Source organism: Erithacus rubecula (genome assembly GCF_903797595.1).
Source record: "Erithacus rubecula genome assembly, chromosome: 2".
Lineage (NCBI taxonomy): Eukaryota > Metazoa > Chordata > Aves > Passeriformes > Muscicapidae > Erithacus > Erithacus rubecula.
In genome coordinates, this window is record NC_136685.1 from 1,640,300 (window position 1) to 1,667,024 (window position 26,725).

Below are 26,725 nucleotides of genomic sequence, written 5' to 3' on the forward strand. Positions count from 1 at the left end.
CAGAGCTTCACCCTCCCAGCAGCGATGAGCGATTCTGCCTCGGCTCCTCCTGCAGCAGGGCTGCTGCCTCTGCACACTGATGGCATGGTAATGCAGCATGTCGGCAGCAGCCGTCCACTCCGGCTCGCTCCCGCCGCCTTTTCCTTCTGGTGGTGACTCTGAGTCACCATGACAACGCTGTGACACTGCCAGCTGAGGTTGCAAGGGTGGGCTGGGGGTGGGCGAGGTCAATGCTGGAGTCTGACGGGATCAGAAGTCGCACCTGCGGCAGGAAGATGAAATTCCCCTTCCGTTGGCTTCTCCCGGAGCGGGCACAGTAACGTTGCTGTAAGAACTCCTTTGGTTATGGCTACTGATCCAACGTGACTGGGGCTCGGGGACTCATGAGCGGCTATACGATGTTGCGCAATGGGGGAGTGGGCAACGGAGGCCAGCCCTGGGTGCTGAGGTGGTCCAGCCGCATCCGGCTCACCTGGCTCAGCTTCACCCTCTTCGTCATCCTCGTCTTCTTCCCCCTCATCGCCCACTACTACCTGACCACCATCGACGACGCGGACGATGCCGGCAAGCGCATCTTCGGCCCGCGCGCCGGCAACGAGCTGTGCGAGGTGAAGCACGTGCAGGACCTGTGCCGCATCCGCGAGTCGGTCAGCGAGGAGCTGCTCCAGCTGGAGGCCAAGCGCCAGGAGCTCAACAGCGAGATCGCCAAGCTCAACTTGAAGATCGAGGCCTGCAAGAAGAGCATTGAGAATGCCAAGCAGGACCTGCTGCAGCTGAAGAACGTCATCAGTCAGACTGAGCATTCCTACAAGGAGCTGATGGCTCAGAACCAGCCCAAGCTCTCCTTGCCCATCCGGCTGCTGCCGGACAAGGACGATGCCGCCTTGCCCCTGCCAAAGTCCAACAGGAACTGCAGGCTGCACAACTGCTTTGACTACTCACGCTGCCCGCTGACATCTGGCTTTCCGGTCTATGTCTACAACAGTGATGATTACCCTTTTGGTAGTTCCTTAGACCCTTTAATTAAACAGGCCTTTGAGGCGACTGTCAGAACTAACGTTTATGTTACTGAAAATGCAAATATTGCTTGTGTGTATATAATTTTAGTGGGGGAAATGCAAGAGCCCGTAATGCCAAAACCTACTGAACTAGAGCAACAGTTGCACTCTTTGCCATATTGGAGGACTGATGGGCACAACCATCTCATCATCAATCTGTCGAGGAAGTCGGAAACTCAGAACTTAATTTACAACATCAGCACGGGGCGGGCCATGATCGCCCAGTCCACCTTCTACGACGCCCAGTATCGGCCGGGCTTTGACATCGTGGTGTCACCTCTGGTCCACGCCATGTCCGAGCCCAACTTCCTAGAAATCCCCCCCCAGGTGCCGGTCAAGCGTAAGTACCTGTTCAGTTTCCAGGGGGAGAAGATCGAGTCTCTGCGCTCCAGCCTGCAGGAGGTTCGCTCCTTCGAAGAGGAGATCGAAGGCAACGCCCCGGCCGACTACGACGACCGGATCATCACCACCCTGAAGGCTGTTCAGGACAGCAAGCTGGACTTTGTTCTGGTGGAGTTCACCTGTAAGAACCAGCCTAAGGCCAGTCTGCCCACTGAGTGGGCTCTGTGTGGAGAAAGGGACGACAGACTAGAGCTACTGAAGCTTTCTACTTTTGCACTGATCATCACCCCCGGGGACACCCGTTTAGTGATCTCCGCCGGGTGTGCCATGAGACTGTTCGAGGCCCTGGAAGTCGGGGCCATCCCGGTGGTTCTCGGAGAGCAGGTTCAGCTACCCTACAACGACGTCATCCGGTGGAACGAGGCAGCCTTAATTATACCAAAGCCACGCATCACAGAAGTGCACTTCCTTCTGAGAAGCATTTCTGACAACGATCTCCTCGCCATGAGGAGGCAGGGCCGCTTCTTGTGGGAGACCTACTTCTCCACCTCCGACAACGTCTTCAGCACAGTCTTGGCTATCATAAGGACTCGAATCCAAATCCCGGCTGCTCCTATCCGAGAAGAGCCCGCCGTGGAGATCCCCCACCGCTCTGGCAAAGCTGCTGGTACAGACCCCAATATGGCAGACAATGGTGACCTGGACCTGGGGCCTGTGGAAACAGAGCCACCCTACGCCTCTCCCAAGTATCTCCGCAATTTCACTCTCACCGCCATGGATATCTACAGGAATTGGAATTCTGCCCCGGGGCCTTTCCACCTCTTCCCCTACACCCCCTTTGACCCCGTTTTACCATCAGAAGCGAAATTTTTGGGGTCTGGGACTGGATTTCGACCCATTGGCGGAGGAGCAGGTGGCTCTGGCAAGGAGTTCCAGGCTGCTCTGGGTGGCAACGTCCCTCGGGAGCAGTTCACGGTGGTGATGTTGACTTACGAGCGGGAGGAAGTGCTGATGAACTCCCTGGAAAGGCTCAATGGCCTCCCCTACTTAAATAAAGTGGTGGTGGTGTGGAACTCTCCCAAGCTTCCCTCTGAGGATCTCTTGTGGCCAGACATTGGCGTCCCAATCATGGTAAGACAGATGGAGCTTGTTCTCAGTGGGGTTTGCACCTTGGAGTTGTGTCAGCTCAGGGGGTGCTTGAAGGTGCCTGTCCCTCGTTTGGATGTTGTATCAGTGGAGGAAAACAAGAGGTGCCAGGTATTTAGCACTCATAGAATGGGAATTGCTTTTGAAGAGACTAATGTGAATTTTGGTGCTTAAAGCCAAAAGATTGTTGCTCCTTGGAAATCTTTGCTTAGGCTCTTTAAGTGCCTCCCTGTGAGGACACTTGACACCTTATAAATACCTAAGTAGTAACAGTTTCTGCACTTTGGCAGATGAATTTTTTATTAAAACAAAAGAGGGGCCCACTGAATTAGTGTCAACTGCAAAAACTCACCTCTCACTTTATATTACAAGAGAAGGAACTACAAGCCAAAGCTGATGTGACTGTGAGAGCTTCCATGCTCCCAAGGTTGTAGCTGACTTTTTGCATATATTTGGGTTGATATTTTTTCTTTTTTTCTCAGCCAAACTGAAGAAGTGACACGTTCAAAAACCAACATTCATTTTCAGACCCATGAAAACGTACTCACTTGGGCATTGACTTGTAAGGAATGTATTATACCCAGATTTTAATTTATTTTAGGACTTTCCTGCCATCCCAGCATAATTTTCTTCATTGGCCTTTGTTAATTAAAATTAAATATAAATCTCTGCTCATAAAGAGAGCAAGAGAGCAGAGCCACTAACGAGAACTAACAGTGAGTGCTCTGAATCTGGTTGTGTTTAGAGGACAAATGGAAGGATAATGCCTTACAAATCAGGGAAGGGAAAAATAAAAGAGGGAGATGGCACTTAAATACACAAACTGCATGTGGTTTATGTGACAGGATGCTACTGAGCTTAATAGCAATGTGAGCTTTATGCTGCATGCAAAGAGATTCATTGATTTAATATTTCCTTTTATTATTATTGTGATGAATAAATCCTTCTGCTCACATTTAAAAACCCTTATGGTCTGGGAACAATGAGGAGAGAAAATTGCTTGGTTAATTGCAGAATAATCTTTCACATTAGTCCTTTTAAACCTGTGAATTCTACAAAATCTTGGTATTGTGTCTGCCAAAAAAACTGCTGTCCTCCTTGGGAGCAGGGATTGTTCTCCTTGGAGCTGCTAATGGGTGTTATTTGTGAAAGAAAAATACATTTCTGTTTGATGGAAGATAATGGCTTTTTGTACCTGGTTCTCATCTGCACATCTGTTGTGTGTGAGCCCTGCTGGTTTTTTGGGGACTTGACACACAGGAGTTGCTTTGTGTCACCTTTGAGCCATGCTCTGGGGGGATGTGCCATGGGGAATATTGGGATCTGTGTGGTTCCAGAGGAGGGAATTGTCATGTTCCTGCTCTGGGATGGTGGATGGTGACACTCTGCTGGTGGCCAGTTTTCAGGAGAGCCCAAATCTTGGATTTCTCACAGCAAGGTGAAGGCTGAGCAACCTCCAGGCATCCATCCACCTGTTGCTAAACCAGTCTCCAGACTGACTGTTTAATCCTGTTGAGAATTTGTACCATTCATCTACAAGGATAGTTTGGTGTGAAAATGATGGAAAACCTCCCTGGGTTTCATCAGACAGTGAGAAATCCCAAGGTCTGCTCTGGAAAAAGGGTGACAAGAGCATTGGGAGCAGAGGGGAGGCTCTGATGGAGCCTTGCTGGCTGAGATGTGGAAGAGGCAGGTGGGGATGTGGGATTGGCAGGAGACACAAGCCAGGGTCAGAAGAAAGTGAGCAGCTCTGGTTCTGATTTCCTTATGAGGAAAAAAAAATCTCTTTTGATGAGGAATATCCAATTCTCTCAGATCTGGCAGTGGTGCTGCATCTCTGTGTAACAAATACCTCCCAGTAACTTTGGGATGCAAGGAATTGCTCCATGTTCAGCACAGAGCTTTGTGGGGACACTTGAGGGGAGAAGAGAAGGGGATGAGGGTGGGTTTGGGGTGTGACTGAAGTGACTCCCAGGAACAGCACACGTGTGCCAGCATGATCCAGGATCAAAGCACCTGAGGCCAGAAGGTTACTGAAGAAAATCCAGCAGCAGAAAGATGTGCAGCTACTGCAGTGAGTCCAGAGGAGGCCATGGAGCCAGGCTGGGAGAACTGGGGGTGGAGAAGGATCCAGGGAGAGCTCAGAGCTCCTTGCAGAGCCTAAAGGGGCTCCAGGAGAGCTGGAGAGGGACTGGGGACAAGGGATGGAGGGACAGGACACAGGGAATGGCTTCACTGCCACTGGGAAGCCCTGGAATAGAATTCCCAGAGAAGCTGTGGCTGCCCCTGGATCCCTGGAAATGTCCAAGCCAGGTTGGGTGGGTTGGATCAATCTGGGATAGTGGGAGGTGTCCCTGCCCATGGCATGGGATGATTTCAGCTCCCTTCCAACCCAAACTTTTTATCATTTTATATAAATTACAAGCTATTGAGACAAAACAATGTGTGTAGCACATTAAGAGCCTTTGGAAGCAAAATAGAGTCCTGAACCCCACCAGGGCCTGCTGGAGGCAAGAAATGTGTGGCTCTGTGCTGAATTCCCCAAAGGAGGGTTGGGCTTCTCCTTACTCCATGTGTCAACTTTATTTATTGATGAATTCCTTGCAACATCTTTTGCAAACTGCTTGACTGTGATTTGGGGGTTGCCCTCCCAAGCAGATTTCTTTTCCCTGGTGGGCTGGGAATTAATCAAGAGCCAAGCTCAAAGCTGCATTGGAACTTTGAATCTTTCATGGATAACGAGATAAACAGGGCTACAGAATATATTTGATTTTTTTTTTTTTTAAACCCTTTTGACTTAAATATAGATGGCATAATTTACTAAAATGCCAGAAAGATTCCTAAGCTGCACAAGAATCTGATCAAATATTCTGTCCCTGTCCCCAGCCCAAAGTGAGTAGGTGGAAATCCTACGTAATGTGAAGTTGTTTGTAGTCACTCAGGGCTGCCCCTGGAACAGATGCAGGCACTTTACCCTCACATTTAAAGCTGTAAAAACTCTTCCCATCTCACTTTAATCAGTAGTGCAGCAAAACCCAAAGGCTGTGAATGAGAAATCTTGTTTGCCAGGCTCAAAAACACACTTTTTCCCAAGTGTTTGTATCTCCAGCACTGCCTTAGGAGAAGTCCCCAGGATAGGAAGAGTGTGACTGTTCCAGTTCCAGCAGCCACATGACAGCCACTGCTGAATTTCTTTGTTGCCCAGAGAAGCTGTGGCTGCCCCTGGATCCCTGGAAATGTTCCAGGCCAGGTTGGTTGGGGTTTGGAGCAGCCTGGGTTGGTGGAAGGTGCCCCTGCCCATGGCAGAGGTGGAACTGGGTGAGCTTTAAGGTCTTTTCCCACCCAAACCTTTCTGGAATTCTGTGATTTGAGGCTAAACCTTATTTAGCCCAAAGCATTATTTTCACAACCTCTGCTCACATTCTAAGAAATGACAGCCAGAACTTCCAGCTCCCCTCCCTCTGCTGGGTTTGTGAGGGCCCTCAGTGGCTGGAAAAGCCCTGCAGCAGTTTGGTTTCTGCTCCTGCTCAGGGCTGAGTTAGGCTGGGAGTGCTGGAGGCTCTCTGAGCACTTAGGCTGGGTTCAGTGCCAGCTCCTGTGGCTGCCAGCAGTGACTAATCCCTTCCTCCAGCTTTGTTCCACAGTAAGTCCCTGCCTTTGATCCCTGCAGCCACTTCCAGTGGTGTAAAGTCCTTTTTGCTGGCCTGGTGGCTGGCTGAGAGGGCTGATTCCATTTAGCTGCTTGTTTAAAAAGGGATCATCTGTGGAAAATGGCAAATCCGGGTCTGCAGACCTGTTGGGCTGCACATGGGTCCCTTGAATGGCATTTATTAATCAGGAGCAGGGAATGCTGTCCTGACTTCCCCTCTCTTTGGGCTGTGGAAATGTGCTGTGCTGAGCTGGCTCTGAAGCTCAGATGTCTGGGCTTTGCACATCCTTTCCAGCAGAAAGACTCCAAGGGCTTTTTGTGTCTCCATTTTAAGGAGCACAGCAGGATCTGCAGGTGATGCTTCTGGCTAAGAGGAGGAGGAGGAGGACAGAACCTGGTCAGGCTGGTGGCCATGGTGGCAGAATGAGCTTCTCTGCTTGCCCTTCAGCAAGCAGCTGGATCCTCAAGCTTGGTTTTCTGATAAAAGCACCACCAACCTTCCAAACTAACCAGCAGCTTGAGATAAGCTGCAGAGGTGTGTGTGAGCCAAAGTGAGATTGTCACACTGACCAGGAGTTAAAAAAGAGAATAAAACCTCCCTGCTGATCAACCCCACCATTTCAATCAATCCTTTTCCTTCCTAAATACCAGCTCAGGGTCTGGTTCAGTTGGTAATTCAGCATTTACCAGATTCTTCCTTGGTGATGTGGCTTGTGCTTTTCTGGGCCCACTCACCTGCAGAAACTCTTTGGTGAATCCCAGCTTTATCCTGCTTTCTCCTTCCTTACTTTACCTCACAAGCTTGTGTTCCAAATGAGGAAAAACACAACTTTGCTTTGAGCTCCAGAAAGAATTCCAGAAGGAACAATTGACACAAAATCAGCTGAGAAAATCCCTGTTCCTTAGCACCGAGTCCCTTCCCACGGGAGATTTGCTCCATCCCTGGGTTGAACACTGTGTGTTCAGTGCACCAGGGTTATCCCAGTGCATCCCAGGTTTGTCAGCTCAAGGTTTGTGAGTTTTGGAAGGCAGGGAGATGCTCCATAGAAATGCCTGAGTGCTGCTGTTGGGTTTGCAGCACCACCTGCTGCCCACGGAGCCGGTGCTGAGTCCTGAAATCCCTGGGAGTTTCACCATCTCCATAGGTGGGTTTTTTTTCCATTGTGTAGCAGCAGAGGAAGGAACAAATTTGCTGCTTAGTTTACCTGTGAATCCTAAAATGCAGCTGCTTGTCACTGCAGGGCCTGAGCAGAGGTGCAGCGAGGCGTGATAATGGAACAAGCAGTGCCGACTCCTCGGAATTTGCACTTGGAATATTAACTCCAGCACCCTCCCAGCCCTCACTGCTGCTGCCTAAACACAGCCCTTCACTCTCCCCATGTCCTGTGCTGGTTTGGGGTGGCTTTTCCACAGAGAAAACCTTCCTGTAGCCCCAGCTTTCCAAGTCTCCTGGGCTCAGGGTGCAGCTAAAGGGGTTGGTGAGCAGAAGGGAGAGTGTTTGGGGTGTTGGAAAGGAAAATCAAGGGAGGGAAGCATCCTTGAGTGCTGCTGGGGACATAATTGGGTGGGTTTTGTCCCATGTGAAAGCCTGAAGGTGTCACAGGGGCCAATCCCCTGTGCTGGAGCCATTAAACATCACCTCAAAAGCTGCCTGTGCATCTCACATGCTCCCTGTCCCAACTGCTGGGGGACAAAAGCAGCAGGACAGGACTTGACTCCAGCAAAACCCACACTGATTGTCCAGGGCTGCATTCCTGCTGCTTTCAGGGTTTGGATTGTGACCTGTTTAAACACCAACAGAATACCAAATGTCCCCAAATTATTCCATACACTGGAACAAGCATGGGGAGAATGGATGTGGGTAGATTTTCTCTCTTTTTTCCTTTTGTTTTCACCTACTTTTCATCCTCTGTGACTTTGTTATGATGGAACTGACTGTTGACATCCACCTCACTTCAATCTATGCCCTTCTTCCCATAAAGTCCCAGAGCCTGGATATCTGCATTTCCTTTCTTCCCAGGCTTTTATCTCTCCTGCTGGAGCAGTTCTGCTGTGCAAAGCCATTTGATTGTGCATTCTGCACAGGCTGCCTTATTTGTGAAGACAGCCTTGTCTCCCAGGGTGGCCATAACTTGATGCTGTGCCACAAGACACGGATGGATCCCCTGGCACAGGAGGGAAGGAGCAAGCAGGACTCACTGAGGTCAGGAAATTGGGTATGAAATAGACAGGAAAAAAAGAAAATCTCTGTTTGCTGGAACAGGAGGGAGCTCGTGGGGCTTTGGGACATCAAAGAGGGACATGAGGAGGTTGCAAAGAGGAAGGTTCCTCTTGGATATGAGGTTAGAGAGAGGTTTTAATCACTACTTGTTGCTGCAGGTCTGATGTAGCTCCCAGATGCCTCCCCAGGCTCTGTGGATCCATCAGCAAGGACCTTGCAGCTCTCAAGGAGAAGGGGATGATTCACTCCCAAGTTTTGGGATGGGCTGGCAGTAGCAGCCACCTCCTGAGCAGTTTCCTGCCCCTTTTCCCCACATTTCCTTCCCCTTTCCCCACCTGTATCTGCTGAGGAAGCTGCTCTCTTACCAAACTCATGGATGCTTTTTTTGCCCATTTTCATAAAATCAAACAGTGGTTGGTGCTAAAGCCTGATGGGCATATGGACTGTTCTCCTCTCCACCTGGCTTTCCCTGCACTTTTGGGAAAGTTCATCTCCTGTGAAAAGCCAACAACAGGTGATGGAGTAGCTGGATTCAGAACCAAGGGCTGCAGTTTGTTTTCCCCTTGTCCTGTCTCCACAATCCCTGGAATCAGTTGTTTCACTGCAATTGTTTCACTGCAAGCACCCAGACAGAATGGAGCTTTTCCTTCTGCTGACAGTGAGGGCATGTAATTTCACAGCCTGTGAGAAAACCAGGGGGGAAATCAGTAGTTTTCAGACACTTCCATGTATTTCAATCATTTGGTTAATTAATGAAAATCTATGTTAGTCCTGTTAAGAAAAGTGAGGATTTTTTTTTCCTTCTCCTGAAATTGGCCAAAGGACCATCACCTAAAGGCATAGAGGGAAACTGAGGCACAGAGAAAGCCACACCTGGTCACTGAAACATCCAAATGTCTCCAAATAGGTGTTTTCACCTATTCCCAGATTTTTTAACAGCAGAAAGATGGGAAATCTGGTGAAGCTTCAGTTTTCCCAGATAACACTGATGAGATATCCAAATATCTTCAGCTTCCTGGATGCTCATCTGAACAGAACTCTGAGTGGTTTGAGCTTTGTGAAGGGAGGAGAAATGGGTTTTATTCTCAACACTGAAAGCATTTGGGGCAGGGAAATTCCATTTCCAGCCTGATCATGGCTTTGATCTCTGAGCTGCCCAGAGCCTGGTTTATGTGAGCCTGGCTTATCTCTGTGACAAGGGACAGCCCCACCTTGGGCTGTGACAGGACAGAGCTGAGAGGGAATAAGGAAAGCTTCAGAACAGCCATAAACTGGATAATTCTTTCCAACAGGGCTCATTTTCCTCTTGCTCTGAGTGCAGGTGACAAAGCAAATTGGTTTCAAATGCTGGTATTAATGAGGTTGATTTTATTGGAAATTTATAAAAAGGAATTGTTGGGAATTGTGACTCATTTATGTGATCTTTGTAATTTCTAACACTTGCTGGTCCTTAATTCCCAACCCATACTGTGACTTGTGGGAGGTGTTTTTGGAAGTCTGGATTCATCCCAACCATGTGTTTGGCACTAATTATTAACTGCCTCTTGATGGAAGTATTTTTCCCCCCTGGATTTTGTTGAAGCAATTAAAAACCTTGGGATAAATCAAGTTTTGAAGGACATGGCATTGTCCATGGCTTGAGTTCTCTGCTCCTCTGGTAGAGTGTTGGGCAGGTGTGAGGCATGGACCAGGTAAAGCAGGATTTAGGATTAAAAAAGGATTCCAGCAATTAGGATCCAGAAACTGAAGTCTAGAATCAAAGGGAAATTCCTCAGAAACCCATCTGGGATCTGCCACCTGGAGGGAAAATTGTGTGTTTGGGGAAGATTCCTCTCCCTTGATTTGGCCACATTCAGGAGGACATCCCAACCCCATCTGCTGTTTGAGCTGATGGAAATTGCAGATCTCAGTGAGTTGTGCTCCTGGAACAACAGGAACAATGAGGGATAAAATGGCAATTTGGGGATCATGGTGTGGGTACTGGGACAGCTCTTTTCTTCTGACATTCCATAAAGAAGCTCTCATCCCTCTGTGATGGATTTGAGGGCAGGCTTGCTGGCAACTTCTGAGCTCTCACTGGGGAAACTATCTTCATTTCACCCAGAGCTTCCCCAGTGAGATCTCAGCCTTCTCATCTCAGAAGTCCCCTGAAGGATTCTGGTCTGGAATCAACCTGGAAGCCAAAAGTGAGTTTATGAGCCTGAGTGCTTTATGGTTGCTGCTCCCAGCCACATAAACATTAATAAATCCACTGTCCTCTTCCCATCAAAACAATAACCTGCCTGCAAACTTGATGGCTCTTGGCTCTGCTTGTATCAGAGTTTATATTCCAGGTTTTTTAGTAGCTGCTCAGTGAGTTATAGTGTGACTCCAATTCCCTGCTCCCTTTGTTGTGCTGTGATGTTCATTTGGATGCCCTCAGATACAAATGTTTGCACTGAAGCTCTTGTAGGATGGGTCAGAGCAGCTTTTAAATGCTGGAAACATCTCAGAGCATCCATGGGTGTGATGCATCCCAAAGAGTGAGATGCACCAATGTGAACAAATTTACAAATAATGGCACCTGCTGTGCCAGGTGTTTTGTTTTCCTGCTGTGGTGGAAATCCTGGCTGACAGATCCCCAGGAGGAACCTGCTGAAGAGAAGTAATTGCACAACAACACAGAGGATTTGCACTGATGAAATCCTGGGGTAATTAAAGCAGCTGGGCCATCAGCCAAAGAGCAAAGTGTGGAAAGATAAGCTCTGCCTCACTCAGTGAGCAGAAAGGTCTTTCCAATAATCCCCTGGGATCACAGCCCTTGGATTTCCAGCTCTTGGCTCCTCCCTGCCTCTCTGCTGTGCAGTTTTGTCTCCAGGATGGAAGTTGCTGGGTTTCCTCCCATGCCATGACCTGGTGCTGCATGGCTTGGCAAGGGGAGGAGACCTCGGGGTGCTGCTGAGCCCCCTCCTGACTTTGCCACCTCCTGTCTCACAGATGAGATGTGACAGCCCCTCTCAGAGCCACCCCTGAGCTCCCAGTCCATTTGCTGCCAGATTTGTCAGCACTGGCACTGTGCCTTTCCCAGGGAGTCAGAAGTGCAGGAGTTAGCTGGTGATGGCTAAGGGAGATCTGGGCTTTCATACTTCAGAAATTTTGGGGTTTTGCTTGTTTATTGAAATCAGTCTGTGAGTTGTTCTTGGGCTCTTGTTTGGCTCTTCCAAGGATAACAAGGAATTTGTACCTGACTTGATACAGCTCTGAGTGCACTGGGAAACATCTGGGAAACTGAGGCAGACAAGGAAAATGAGTATTTTTGCCAACATAAGGCCAGGCTTTCCCAGTCAGTTCCTTGAGCAGCTCTGCCCTGCCTGGTGCATTCCCTGTGATTCCCAGAACAGATCCAGGAGATGGGAGCTGGTTCAGAGCAGTGCTCACTCCACCCTGCTCTGCTCCCCAGGCTCTCTCTGCTCCAGGGGTCTGCAGCTGGCTCAGCCAAACTCCTGCTGCCTCCTGGCTCTCAGCTGGGTCACATCTGAAGCAGGAGGGTGGGATCTGCTCCACTGGCTGCACACATCCATTCCTGAGCTGTTGGTATTTCCCAGTCTGGGAAGTTTTTGCTTCCCACAAATGGTTTGAATCCCTCATCCCTGAGCTCCAGGCAGTAACATTCCACCTTTTGGATGGAGTCAGAAGCTGCTGCCTGCCCTCTTTCTGTCTCTTTGTGTGTTCTCTTTCTCAACAGTGGTCCCAAATGACATCTCTATGTTTTACCTGATATTAGCAAAGTGGGTTTGGTACAGGCAGTGTGAGGAAGGTGTCCCCATTTCATCACAACAACATTTTGCTGTTAAAATTGCCACTGAAGCAGCCAAGGAGAGGAAGAAGTGGCACAGAGGGTGAAGTTCAGAGTTGATAAATCCATCCTGGGGACACTCCTGCTGCCTTCCATCATCTCCTTGAGGTATTTCAGCTCTGGCATCTGGGACTGTTTCTAGGCTGGGCAGAATTCCATTGGAATTTTCAGTCCTTGAATACCAAGACAGGGTTTGCCAGGTGAAAACAGGTCCATGCAGCTGCAACTGGAGAGAGCATGGATAAAGAACTGTGACATCTGTGAGGACATCACACCTGGCACGTGCTGGGCACTGCTGGGCCACCTCCAGTCCCAGGGTCAGTTTGGAACAGAGCTGGGAAGGAGCTGGAGCAGCAGGAGAGGCTGAGGGAGCTGGAAAGGGGCTGAGCCTGGAGAAAAGGAGCCTCAGGGGAACCCTGTGGCTCTGCACAACTCCCTGACAGGAGGGGACAGCCAGGGGGGTCAGGGACTGCTCCAGGGAACAGAGATGAGAGAAAACAGCCTCAAATTACATCAGGTTGGACTTCAGGAGGAATTTCTCCATGGAAAGGGTGCTCAGGCACTGGAACTGCCCAGGGCACTGCTGGGGTCCCCATCCCTGGAGGTGGTTTTAAAACATGTGGATGTGCTGGGTGTGGATCATGGGTGAATGGCTGGATTTGATCACCTTTGATTTCTCCAGCCTTAGCAATTCTGTGATTCCATGATCATATTTTTGGGAATTGCCTATTCCACTGGAAAAAAAAAACAAAAAAAAAAACAAAACCAAAAAAACCCAAAAAAAACCCCCACTAAAACCCACCAAACTAAAAATTTGAGTTATCATTATCAAAACTCTCTTTCTTCTTGAAATGACTTTTCTTGGCTTCCCAGCAAACAGCAGCTGGCTCGTGATCCCAGACCTGCCAGTGGAAGTTGGATCATGAGCTTTGCACTCTGCAGTTTTCCCTGTGAGCTTTCATGAAAAGCACACACAGGAATTTCAGGAAGTTGAGAAAGGAATGAGCTGCAGCAGTGGAAGTATTGGAACATGACAGTGTGTTATCCCAGGGACCTTCTTTGAGCCAAATAATTACAATTAATTGTAAAATAAATCTAATTGGACAGCCAGCTCCATGTGCATCTCTAATTGCACAGCCAGCACACAGAGAATAAAAATAAGTATCTGCATCCCTTTAATGTTAAAAGGAGCATCCCTCTCTTTTAGTTTCTCTGGGAAGATGTGACAGCTGCTCCTGTATGAAAATGAATAAATAATCAGATTTATTTGTATCTCAAGCTGTTTTCTCCTCTTGGAGATGAGCGATCCACTGATCTCAGCTGAGGAGTTTAAAGGGAGACCAAGTGTGTGCACATTTTCTGTGCATGGACACAGCACCAGTTTAAAAAAAAAGTATCTTCCTGTGTGGTTTTGTTCTCAGCAGGGGATAATTTATGCTGGGTTTTATGTTGCATTATTTAATTACAGGTATTTTTAAAATGCATCTGTTTTGCCAATTTATATTCAGTGTGCGCTGCCTTTGGATGGCTTTGGAACTAAATACCCTTCTCATACCTCTGGAGATGAGTCTTAAAATAGTCTATAAATCCTTTTAATTCAGATTTTAAAAATGCTCTGAGGTGGAGGTAGCAAAGCTGGAGGTTCAGGGCATAAAGGAGGGGCTGAGACTGTTTCAAGGTGAAGAGGAAGGAGCAGGGGATAATTAATACATGAGAAAGGGGATAACAGCAACTTCCTGATCCATCTTTACAAGGCAGGATTAAAGGGAAAACAAGAAGGTGAAGAATTGCCAGGGGAAACCAGTGTGAAAATCAGGGACAGCTCCTCAGGCAATGCACGACTGAGGAAACATCCTGCTGGAAGTGTCAGCTTTGGGATGGATGCTGAGATAAATGGATATTTCTGGTGCCATCAAGTCAAACCAGGGAGCAGATTCCAGAGGATTTCTATGGGGTGGGTGAGGATTGATATCCCCCTTGGCTACACACAGCTCCAGCCACATCCTGGGACTCACCCAGACCTGGAACAAAGCTGGGAACCAGCTGGAAATGGTGAGGAGAGAGCAGTCAGGAGAGGAGCACATCCCCTGTGGATCCTCCTGCATCCAGGCATCTCCCTCTGCTTGTGGTCCCAGCCATTCCCATTTATTGACAGATCAGTGTCCTGGTGTGAAGGACAGGTGTCTGTCAATAAAGGCAGGAGCTTCTCTTTGAAATGGAGAGTGTAAACCCCTCCTCCAGATTATTATAATTTTGAAATTAAGGGGCTCTCAGACCTAAGATAGGGGAATTAGACTAAGATAGGGGAATAGGAATAACAGTTCCTTAATAGGAAAATTAAAATAGAAATTCAATATTACAAAGAACAATCCCAAACCCTGCCAGAGTCAGAATCCAAGCTGACACAGTCAGTCAGTCAGGGTGGTGGCACAGTCCCATTCCATGGTGCTGCATCCTCCTGCAGGGGCAGATGTGGCTCAGCTGGAGCAGTGCTCCTGGAGAAGGTGCAGTTTCCTCTGAAGCTCCAGGGATGATGTGGGAAGGTCCAGTTTTCCTCTGGAATCCAGTGGAAAGGCTGCTCTGGTGTTCCAAATCTCAGTTTTTCTCTGGGTAGGAAAGGCTTGGCTCCTGCCCTGGCTGGAGCATCTCCCAGTGGGATGATGGAATTTTATCAGCCATGCACTGGGACTCAGTGGCCATGAACAGGAGATATCTCCTGGAGGGAGGATGGGCTGTGGGAAGATAAAGATGATTGCCCAGCTGGTTTAAAGATGGCCCATTAGCAGAGAATATGTGCCAGGAGATCAGGGGCACTGCCCCAGCTGGTGATAAAACACACATTGCTGGACACAGCAACCAAACACAATCAGGATCTGAGTGTTCCAACACCCAAATATCATCATCCTAACAAACACCTCAAGCTGCTTTTTGTGCAGCTGCGATTTTACCTCTAAAGTTTTTTAAACATTCATTATCACAAACACTGCCAAAAAAATCCAATTTTTTTTTTTTTTTTTACAAAATGCCAGCTTGCTCTTCTCTGTCTGGAAGGAGTTTTGACACCCTGCTCACACAGTATCAAAGTGCAGGGCAGCAATTCCCATTGGATTTGGGAAGCTGTCACAAACACCCTGGAGTCCCTTGTGCCAGACTCATTTCCTCGAGTTTTTGGGTCTGTGTTAGGAAAAAAGAGAGTGGTTTTGGGGAGGAAAGGCATCATCCCAGGGGCTTGGCTCTGGTGGAAATGCCATGCTGTCATCCCATCTCCTCCCTGGCAATGTGCTGGGAGGAGCCTCGTGTGTGAAGTCAGGTTATTTTATTTCTCATGAAATGAAGAACTCCTAGCTGAGCCAAAGACCTGGATCAGTGCTTTGGGCTTTGGAAAAAGCAGGATGCTGGCCAGTAGGAGCTGGATGGATTTCTGCCCTCTGAGGGTTTTCTCATGGTGGGGATTGAGTTTGGCAGGAGGGAAAAGGTTCTGTGTGGGCAGGGCAGGACAGCAGCACTGCTGGGTGTGAGGCTGGAAATCTTCAAAAAACACCTCCATGCTTGTCCTTGGTAGGGGCAGCCAAGCAGATTTCAGGTCTGGGCTCAGAGCCACAGTGATCCTGCCAGCTTTTGTGGAGCAGCTCAGCTTGCCCAGAACAGGTAGTGGTAAAACACTGAGAAAATTGAATTTAAAATGTGGTTGGACTTGGGGGATTGACTCCAATGTCATCTCACTGGGAATGGGCTGCAGAGGTTTTGGGTGGCATTTCTGGTGATGACAGCAGCCCCTTGGCACCTGTCCTGGCAGAGAACTTGGCTGCTTGTCATGGAGCCAACGTGCCTGGGATCAGCCTCTTCTCTCCTGAAATGAGACAGAACTCAGGGACATCAGGATCAAAGGGAACCTCAGGTGTGTAATTATCCAGTGCCAGAATTCCTGCTGCAGCCAGAATATTGAGAGAATCACAAAATCAAGTTGGAAAAGTCCTTAGAGTCCAACCTGTGACTGATTCCCACCTTGTCACCAGCCCAGAGCTCTGAGTGCCACATCCAGTCATTCCTTGGACACCTCCAGGGATGGGAGCTCCAAACCTCCCTGGGCAGCCCCTTCCAATGCCCACCCACCCTTTCCATGAGGAAATTCCTCCTCTTTCCCCAGCCTGAGGCTTTGTGTGCTTTGTCCCTGTCTGACATTTGTCCTTGGCTCAGTGCAAAAATTCTGACAGCTTCACTTCCAAAAAAGCTTCACTTCCAAAAAAGCTTCACTTCCCTGTTTGGTGGGACCAGGCAGAGTTTTGTCTTCCTCATGCCCATCTCTGGTTGCATTTGCAGAGCAGCAAGTGCCAGTCTGATCTCACACCTTGGCTTGAGAGAGTGGGAATGGAGCTGGCCATGGTAATTAATAAAGGATGTGATTTATTCTGTCCATGGATCTGCACACCCTTCCCTCCTTCCAGGGAGTCTTGTGGATAATCCCAGCACTTGTGCCTGGTGTGTAGAGGGAAGAGATTCTGGTGGATCTCAGTCTGTGTACTGATCTGAGCAAATTTCTTAATCAAAACATGCCTGGATTTGGCCAAACCAGGAGTTGAAATTAAATATATATGATAGGGTGACTTCAGAAATACTTGGAACTCGTTGTTCCCTTTCCCTGGAGTTTGCCATCTCCCAAAGTCCTCCAACAGAGCCCTCCCTGACCTCTACTAAGCCTAGATTGGCTGATTTTTAATTGATTTCTTTCCCCCATGTGCACATGGGAGAGCTGGAGAAGCCTTGGCAGAAGGAAAGGAGGATGGGAAGCCACCAGCTCAGCTGGGAATGAGGATGTGGGAGAGCTCATTCACTGTCTCCCCAAATTATCCAGCTCTCCTAAGGGCATCCTTCAGCCTTTTTCCCCCTCCCTGACACCTGCCATGAGCAATGAGGCTCATGGTTTCTTGCAGAGTTTGCTCTTTGCCCAGGAATCAATCCAGTTCTAAGTTGAGCTGTCAAAACTTCTCCAAGGGCACGGGCATTCCTCATGTTTCCACCATCAAATTATATGTGACATTTAATTTAAGGTTTAAGTGTGAAGCCTCACTAGCAAGGAGATTGCTGGAAGGTATCGATTTTCCTGCTCTTTTTTTGTGTTTATGTATAAAAATGTATTTTAAAGTATTGGTAAAAGGACATTATTGCTGAGCAGGCTCTGGATTTATGCTCTGGTTTAGTTTTCTCTCAGGTTTTTTAAGATCTATTTGTCTGTGAGCAACAAAACACAAAGCACTGGGAGGAAATGGATGTTAGGGAGTTGTGAGGTTTTGTGTTCCTTGAATCAAACCAATCCCTGGAATCACCTGGAACAGATTTCCTAAAAAGAGAAATATGTGGTCTGCTGGGTGCTTGGAGGCATTTTAGGTGTCTCCAAACCTTTCAAACTGCTCAGGAGGTTCATGGTTTGAGCACTGGGCATTTAGCTGATGGCAAAGTGTTTGAAAGAGAATCAATCCAAACAAAAGCCAAAAATAACCAAAATAAGGTGAGCAGGGCACAGTCTGGGGAGTTCTGAGTTGGGTTTTGGGTTGGGTTTTGTGCAGGTCCCACCCCTGGTGCTCTGCTCAGTGTTTGGAGCCCTTGCTGGGAGGGGAGTTGGTGTTTTGATGGTGGGCTGGGCTCTCTTGCTGTTCTCTGGCTGATTTTGTGTCCTCCTCACTGTGTGAATCTCCTTGGGAATGAGAGCTGCTGACTCCCTATCCTGCCAGAGCCTCTCAGCTCTGCTGAAGGAACATCTTCCCTTGGGTTTTGACAAAGCTCTTGGCTTGAGACCATTAAGGAACAAAATTGTGGCAAAATTGGTCATTGAAATGATGGAAAGATGGGAAAGATTGAGACCTCAGTGTCTGAAAAAGGATAGAGAGGATTGGTTATGGTACCTCTGGGCTCTTCTGGGGGGTGAGACCCACCCAGGGCAGGGGGTGGGGGCTGCAAGCCCCATCCAACCTGGCCTTGGACATTTCCAGGGATCCAGGGGCAGCCACAGCTATTCCATTCCATTCCATTCCATTCCATTCCATTCCATTCCATTCCATTCCATTCCATTCCATTTCTGGACCTCCCCACCCTCACAGCCAGAAATTCCTTCCCAATATCTCACCCAAATCTCCCCTTTTCCAGTATGAAGCCATTCCCTGTGTGCTGTCCCTCCATCCCTTGTCCCCAGTCCCTCTCCAGCTCTGCTGGAGCCCCTTTAGGCTCTGCAAGGGGCTCTGAGCTCTCCCTGGATCCTTTTCTTTTTCCAGCAGATCCTGTCCAAGGACCCCTGAGCTGGACACAGAGTGTGAAGTTGCCTTCTCCTGCTTCCCTCCTCCCCCCATTCCCACCCTGATTCCTGCATCCTCTTTTCCAGCAGTTCCCAGGCAGAGAAGCCCCCCCTGGGAGCATCTGCTGGCTCTGGATAACCCTTCAGCCAAACCAAACACTGAGCTGAGCTTTGTGATGTTCTCCACCTCGGGAAGGAGCAGGATCAGACATTCCTGTGCTGACATTGTCCCTGCTTTTTCCATGTCCTAATGAAACCACAGAGCTCCTGGGGTGGGAATGCTGCTGGCTCAGCTCTGACCCTGCTTTTCTACAGCCCAGTTGCTCACCTGCAGTAAATTGTTGGTGCTTTTGGTGGCTTTTCAGAGAAATATTCAACATTCCTGCAGAATATTCCATCCCCCCAGAGCTATCAGCAGATGAAAGCTCCAAGACTGGCTTTCCATGGAAATTTAATCATCCCATCTGTCATGCAGATCCCCATACAAATATTTCCACTGTTAATGGTTTCAGCGTGGGCTTTTTTGTGGGATCAGATGTAATCTTATTTAATGGAGTTCTATTGCTGTGCTGCTTTGGTCTTTTCACCAGGCTGGGCTTAATTTTTAAATGGAGATTATTCAGAGCAGAGGCAGGGAAATGCTGGGGGGATTTAATGGGGTGGGAAATGTGGGATGGATGGATGGAGTGACTTTGGATCAGCCAGGGGAGGCTGAAAGTGTAAGAGCAGGGGAAAGGATCCAGGGTGTGAAACTGCCAGGGAAGGTTAGGCTGGACATCAGGAAAAGATTCTTCCCTGGAGGGTGTTTGGGCACTGGAATGGTGACATTCCCAAAGCTGCCAGAGCTCCAGGAGCATTTGGACAAAACAGGGATGCACAGGGTGGGATTGTTGGGGTGTCTTTGTAGAGTAAGGGATTGGACCACTAATCCTGATGTGTTCCTTCCAACCCTGTGGTTCTGTTCATGACTCTTGGAGGAGGGAGAAGTTCAGAAGGATTTTACAGGTCTGTGGCTGGGGGTGAGGGGAATTCCTGGAGCTGCTGCTGGAGCGAGCCGATGCTTTGTGTCTTCAGAGCCCTCCCCATCCCAGGAGCAGCACAGCCCCAAACCCCCAACCCCAAACCCCCAACCCAGACCCCACAGCCCCATAACCATCCCCCGCCCCGCAGGTGGTGCGCACGGAGAAGAACAGCCTGAACAACCGGTTCCTGCCCTGGGACCAGATCGACACCGAGGCCATCCTGTCCATCGACGACGACGCGCACCTGCGCCACGACGAGATCATGTTTGGCTTCAGGTGAGCCCTGCCTTCCCCTGCCCTGCCTTCCCCTGCCTTCCCCTGCCCTGCCCTGCCCTCCTGCTGCTGTGTCCTGCTTTGAGGAACAGCTGTCTGCTCAGAAAGGCAGAAGCTGCTCTTTGAAATGGAGAGTGTAAACCCCCCTCCCTCCAAATCATTATAATTTTGAAATTAAGGGGCTCTCAGGCAAAGATATGGGAATGAGGAATAACAGTTCTTTACTAGGAAAATTAAAATAGAAATACAGTATTACAAAGAACAATCCCAAACCCTGCCAGAGTCAGAATCCAAGCTGACACAGTCAGTCAGTCAGGGTGGTGGCACAGTCCCATTCCATGGTGCTGCATCCTCCTGCAGTGGCAGATGTGGCTCAGCTGGAGCAGTGCTCCTGGAGAAGGTGCAGTTTCCTCTGAAGGTGCAGGGATGATGTGGGAAGGTCCAGTTTTCCTCTGGAATCCAGTGGAAAGGCTGCTCTGGTGTTCCAAATCTCAGTTTTTCTCTGGGTAGGAAAGGCTTGGCTCCTGCCCTGGCTGGAGCATCTCCCAGTGGGATGATGGAATTTTATCAGTCATGCACTGGGACTCAGTGGCCATGAACAGGAGATATCTCCTGGAGGGAGGATGGGCTGTGGGAAGATAAAGATGATTTCTCCACCTGGTTTTTAACAGCTGGCCCATTAGCAGGGAATATCCCCCATAGAGACAAGGATCACTGCCCCTCCTGGTTTAACAGAATACAGACTTTTGGTCACATCCTGTATTGCAACCTAATACTGATTGTTAGGGGTTCATATCTTCAAAACAGCTCAGCACTTGCTATAAAGTTGTTTATTGCAAAGGCACATCAGTCTCAAAACACAAAGAGTCCCAAGTGTTAAAGTCTGTGCTAAAAGCTTTCAGCACAGTCCCAAATAGAAGAAAATTCCCAAATAGAAGAAAAGTCCCAAACAGAAGAAAAGTCCTGATGAGAAGCAGAAGCAGCTCCTGAGAGGGCTGAACTGCAGCCTGGAACAGAGTCCTGAGCAGAGGCAGATCCTGCACAGAGTCTCAGAGGCAGAGACTCCCTGGTCTTTTCTTCCTTGGTTCTTTTCTTCTTTTTCTTCCTCTTCTTCCTCATGTGGTGTTAGTGATGGTGATGATGGTGGAGGAAGAGAGTGAGAGAACTCTCACTCCAATACACAGATTCTTATTTACAAATTACCCAGTGAGCTAAAAACACAATTCTGAAACATTTGTTCTAAACCTATTAGAATTCCAGTTTCATAATACAAAAGTTTACATATAATCTACACATATGGCCTATCCTTTATGTCTGAAAAATGTAAGCAGTATTTTTATTATATTTTTATTATGTCTAAAAACTATGTTTTTGAGCTGTCATTAAAACTAGTTTTCCATACAAAATTCTAAGGCTTTTACTTCTTAAGGCATTAAATATATGCTTACTTACTTAAACTTACTTAAACTTCCACCTCTATATCATGTATGAATGGCTTTATAAACGTCAATAATAATAAAATAATAAAATAAATAAATAATAGTAAATAAACAAAATATATAAAATATATATAAAAATATAAAAAACTAAAATAAATAAAAAATAATAAATAAACTTCATTCAAAGGTTATAATTCAAATCTTGCATTTTGATGTCTCTCTGAGGAACCTCTGACTTTTCCCTGGCAAAATCTTCCTGATCACAGGAAGGGGGGGGGGTCCTGCTGGGGGAGGTTTGTTCCAGCTGCTCCTGCAGCCAAACCTCCCTCCCTGCCAGCAACTGCTGGGGACTGGAAATGGCACCAGGAGCAGGGACTGCCATTCTGGGGGCCAAAACCTGCTTGAGAGGAGGATTCAAAGGCACAAAATACCTGCAAACCCAGCAGGCTCCCCCAGAGAGATGAGAAACGAGGTGTGAGAGGGATTAAAGTGCAGGAGGAGAATTCCTGGCTTCCCTTCCCTGCCCACTCCAGGCTCTTTATCCAAACAGGGCTGGTTTCTCCCCTTTTTTGATCTCTGTTTTCTTCCCTTTTTTTGGTCTCTGTTTTCTCCCCCTTTTTTTTTTTTTTTCTCTTTTTTCTCCCATTTTTTGGTTCTATTTTTTCCCCTTTTTTTTTTCTGTTTTCTCCCTTTTTTGGTTCTGTTTTTTTCCCCCTTTTTTTTTGTTCTGTTTTCTCCCTTTTTTGGTCTCTGTTTTCCTTCCCCTGTCTGAGGTTTTGCTGATTAGTCCTGGAGAACATCAAATGAAGGTTTTAAGTGCCCTGTGTTATTCTCACTCATATCCCTGCTTACAGACACCCTGTTCCCACAAAGACTCCCTGTGTTAACATATTCCCTTGGCACTGGAGTGAACCTCTGCCCACAACAACTGTGCTTTGTCAAAACTTTGCTCCAGGCTTTGATTCTTGGGGCCAAAAGCATCATTTTGCCCTGTTTGCCACTTTCTGCACCCCCAGAATGATTCTCCAGAGAAATCCTGATTTTTGTGGTTGAGCTGGGAAGGAAAAAGCATCATGTTCATAGGAAAGCAAAGAGAAGTGAAAGGGAATAAATGGTTTCAACTTCAGCTTTTCTAAGCAATCATCCTGGATTGACAGGAGCTGCAGCAAACAAGTGCTGGGGGGAGGCAAAGCCAGGGAAGCTGCTGGTGCTGTTGATTCCTTGGGATTATCTTGGAGTTTCATTAATTGGAGTGAAGGACTGAACAACAAACATGTCTGTGCTCCATAAGTGTAAGAAAAACTCAGGGACTCTCAGTCTCCTCAGCTGCTCTCCTGCAGCTCTGCCAGTACAGGGCTTGTGGGAGAAACTCATCCAAATCAGGGGAAAAAAACCCCAAAATTACACTTTCTGCCCAGGAAAACCCTTCTGTGTCCACAAGGAGTTGTCTGATGCAGTCTGGAGTCACAGCTTGGGGATGAGCAGCAGGGAGGGGGGATTGAAGATCCAAGGGAAGGCAGCACCCCAGCCTGTGGCAGCTGGATTTATTTCCCACCTTGGGCATCAGGCACTGACTTTTTCCTTAATTATTGCTGCCAGTGTTGCAGCTCTGCTGGGGGATTTCTCTGAGCTGCAGCTGCAGAATTCAGGATTTCATTCCCAAGGACTGGGAGCATGTGGTGGGGTGAGGGAGGCACTCAGGGCCCTGGAGGCTTTTCCTGTGTGGCCAGAGCCTGGGAAGCTGCAGTTTGGGATGAGGAGCTGCTGCTTTGGCAATCCAGCTCTTCCCTCTGGAGACCTTCAGCACCTCAGCAGCTTTTCACAGAATTATGGAATTTCCAGAGTGTTGGAATGGTTTGGGTGGGAAGGGACCTCAAAGCTGATCCAGTCCCACCCCTGCCATGGGCAGGGACACCTTCCCCTATCCCAGGGTGCTCAATCCAGCCTGGCCTTGAAGCTTTCCTTAAAGGAGGTTGATGTTATCTTGGCTTTACTGAGCTGCTGGGACATGGAAAATCCCAGGGATTTGGGGAAGAGGCCACGAGATGTTGGGCTCCTCCCAGGCTGATCTGCCCTTGGTTTGTTGATTTTTTTTTTTAACCCTCCAGAACAGCCCTTATGAGCTACAAAATGGCTAATCCATGGATTAGGAGCCCTTTCCCTGTGCACAAGCAGCTCAGCTGTGCTCTAGGACAGGAGCACATTTTAACAGTTTCCCTTTTTACCCTTTGGGCATTCCTTGGGTGAGCAGTTGCCAAGCTCCTTTATGTGCAGAGCCCTCCATCCCTTGCAGCCCCTGTGGCTCCCAGGGGTGTGTCTCAGGGCCAGTTTGTGTTTGCAGGGTGTGGAGAGAGGCCAGGGATCGCATCGTGGGCTTCCCGGGCCGCTACCACGCCTGGGACCTGCCCCACCAGTCCTGGCTCTACAACTCCAACTACTCCTGTGAGCTCTCCATGGTGCTCACTGGTGCTGCCTTCTTCCACAAGGTGAGACTCCCTGGGGCTGCCCCTCACTGCAGATTTGGGGGGTTGTGGTTTTTATGGACAAATGGGGGAGCTCTCTGCTGCTGTGTCCTGGTGTGAAGGACAGGTGTCTGCCATTTCTCTTTGAAATGGAGAGTGTAAACAACCTCCCTACAAATTATTATCATTTTGAAATTAAGGGACTCTCAGGCAAAGATATGGGAATTAGAAATTACAGTTCTTTACTAGGAAAATTAAAATAGAAATACAGTATTACAAAGAACAGTCCCAAACCCTGCCAGAGTCAGAATCCAAGCTGACACAGTCAGTCAGTCAGGGTGGTGGCACAGTCCCATTCCATGGTGCTGCATCCTCCTGCAGGGGCAGATGTGGTTCAGCTGGAGCAGTGCTCCTGGAGAAGGTGCAGTTTCCTCTGAAGGTGCAGGGATGATGTGGGAAGGTCCAGTTTTCCTCTGGAATCCAGTGGAAAGGCTGCTCTGGTGTTCCAAATCTCAGTTTTTGTCTGGGTAGGAAAGGCTTGGCTCCTGCCCTGGCTGGAGCATCTCCCAGTGGGATGATGGAATTTTATTAGCCATGCCCTGGGACTCAGTGGCCATGAACAGGAGATATCTCCTGGAGGGAGGATGGGCTGTGGGAAGATAAAGATGATTGCCCAGCTGGTTTAAAGATGGCCCATGAGCAGAGAATATGTGCCAGGAGATCAGGGGCACTGCCCCAGCTGGTTTAACAGATGGGGACAGAATACACATTGCTGGACACATCCTGTACTGCAACCCTACACATGCTGTCCCCTCACTTTCTCCAAACTGAAACACAGCCAGAACCTGGTGCTGAGTGCCCTGGGAGGGATATTCAGGGGCTATTCCTGCCAGTCTGAATCCACAGCAGCAGAGAGCAGGATCTGAAGGGGCTGGGACCCCCATTCCTTCATTTCTGATGTTCCAGGAGAGGGTGGGGGCTGTGGGAGAGATACTGCTGCTGCAGCTACAGCAGATCTTGGGATTAACTCCCTTATGGGGAATGTCTCCATTGGGATCCTTGAGTTTTGAGTCAGGCACATCCCAAGTGTCCCCAGTGTGTCCTGTGGAGCACTGGGGACTGTGCTGTGCCTGTCCCTGTTGCAGTACTACGCGTACCTGTACTCCTACGTGATGCCCCAGGCCATCCGCGACATGGTGGACGAGTACATCAACTGCGAGGACATCGCCATGAACTTCCTGGTGTCCCACCTCACCAGGAAACCTCCCATCAAGGTAAAGCTGCCCAGGGCTGGCCCAGGGCTGGCACTGCTGCAGAAGTGGTTGGGAAGTGAGAGGTGTCTGCTTGGCTCCTGCCCTGGCTGGAGCATCTCCCATGGGATGATGGAATTTTATCAGCCATGCACTGGGACTCAGTGGCCATGAACAGGAGATATCTCCTGGAGGGAGGATGGGCTGTGGGAAGATAAAGATGATTGCCCAGCTGGTTTAAAGATGGCCCATGAGCAGAGAATATGTGCCAGGAGATCAGGGGCACTGCCCCAGCTGGCTGCAAGAGATGGTGGCAGAACACACATTGCTGGACACAGCAACCCAACACATAGGGATAAACCAGACTGAAATACCTAATTGGTGAAATGTTCCCTGCCCATGGCAGAGATGATCTCTGCTCTGGAGCCAGGCTGGGAGAGCTGGGGGTGCTCACCTGGAGAGGAAAAGGAACCAGGGAGAGCTCAGAGCTCCTTGCAGAGCCTAAAGGGGCTCCAGGAGAGCTGGAGAGGGACTGGGGACAAGGGATGGAGGGACAGGACACAGGGAATGGCTTCAAACTGGAAAAGGGGAGATTTGGATGGGATATTGGGAAGGAATTGTTCCCTGGGAGGGTGGGGAGGCCCTGGCACAGGGTGCCCAGAGAAGCTGTGGCTGCCCCTGGATCCCTGGCAGTGTCCAAGGCCAGGTTGGAGCAATCTGGGACGCTGGGAGGTGTCCCTGCCCATGACACTGGATGAGCTTTGAGCTCCCACCCAGTTCAATCCACGCTGGATTCCCTCTGTCCCCTCTCCCCTGGCAGGGCTGGGCACTGTGGCACTGACCCTCTGCCTGTCCTGGCAGGTGACGTCCCGCTGGACCTTCCGCTGTCCGGGCTGTCCCCAGGCGCTGTCCCACGACGATTCCCATTTCCACGAGCGGCACAAGTGCATCAACTTCTTTGTGAAGGTGTACGGGTACATGCCCCTGCTCTACACGCAGTTCCGCGTCGACTCGGTCCTCTTCAAAACCCGCCTGCCCCACGACAAGACCAAATGCTTCAAGTTCATCTAGGCCTGGCAGGCAGCAGGAGCAGCTGGGAGAAGCTGGGAGCAGCTGGGAGCAGCTGGGAGCAGCTGGGAGCAGCTGGACACGCCCAGCCTGCAGGAGGAGCTGCTGTCTGGGGCCCTTTGCTCTGGGCTCTGGCCTCACACACGGGACTGGGATGGGCACTGCCCTTCTTCCCTGTGCTCCCACAGCAGGGAATGGCATCCCATGGCTCTGCAAGGACACCCAGGCAATGGGATCCCATGGCTCCTGGAATGGGATCCCATGGCTCTGCAGGGACACCCAGGCAATGGGATCCCATGGAGGGAATGGGATCCCATGGTTTTGCAAGGACACAAGCAATGGGATCCCATGGCTCTGCAAGGACACCCAGGCAATGGGATCCCATGGCTCCTGGAATGGCATCCCATGGCTCTGCAAGGACACCCAGGCAATGGGATCCCATGGAGGGAATGGGATCCCATGGCTTCTCAAGGACACCCAGGCAATGGGATCCCATGGAGGGAATGGGATCCCATGGCTCTGCAAGGACACCCAGGCAATGGGATCCCAAGGACACTCCCATGGATTGTACACTGAGGAATGGCCACACTGGCTCTGCCCCTTTGCTAGCCAAGGGCAGCCATTCTTTTTAATTCTAATTATTGTTATTTAAAATGAAAGTGGTTTAGATTTGC

The 26,725-nt window shown here is 49.1% G+C and overlaps 1 protein-coding gene across 1 annotated transcript; it reads left to right on the forward strand.

The window, feature by feature from the left end:
* On the forward strand, window positions 1-26,725 carry EXTL3 (exostosin like glycosyltransferase 3). The gene is made up of 5 exons (XM_079298192.1): window positions 1-2,531; window positions 19,708-19,835; window positions 23,613-23,757; window positions 24,879-25,007; window positions 25,845-26,725. Exons 1-5 carry the CDS (start codon window positions 384-386, stop codon window positions 26,052-26,054), a joined length of 2,760 nt encoding a protein of 919 aa, XP_079154318.1. The 5' UTR covers window positions 1-383; the 3' UTR covers window positions 26,055-26,725.

Excerpts from the sequence above, each read along its gene's own strand:
- EXTL3 (XM_079298192.1), top strand. The coding sequence starts at position 384 with ATGAGCGGCTATACGATGTTGCGCAATGGGGGAGTGGGCAACGGAGGC. Across the intron at positions 2,532-19,707 it reads ACATTGGCGTCCCAATCATG|GTGGTGCGCACGGAGAAGAA; the intron begins GTAAGACAGATG and ends CCCGCCCCGCAG. Across the intron at positions 19,836-23,612 it reads GAGATCATGTTTGGCTTCAG|GGTGTGGAGAGAGGCCAGGG; the intron begins GTGAGCCCTGCC and ends TTGTGTTTGCAG.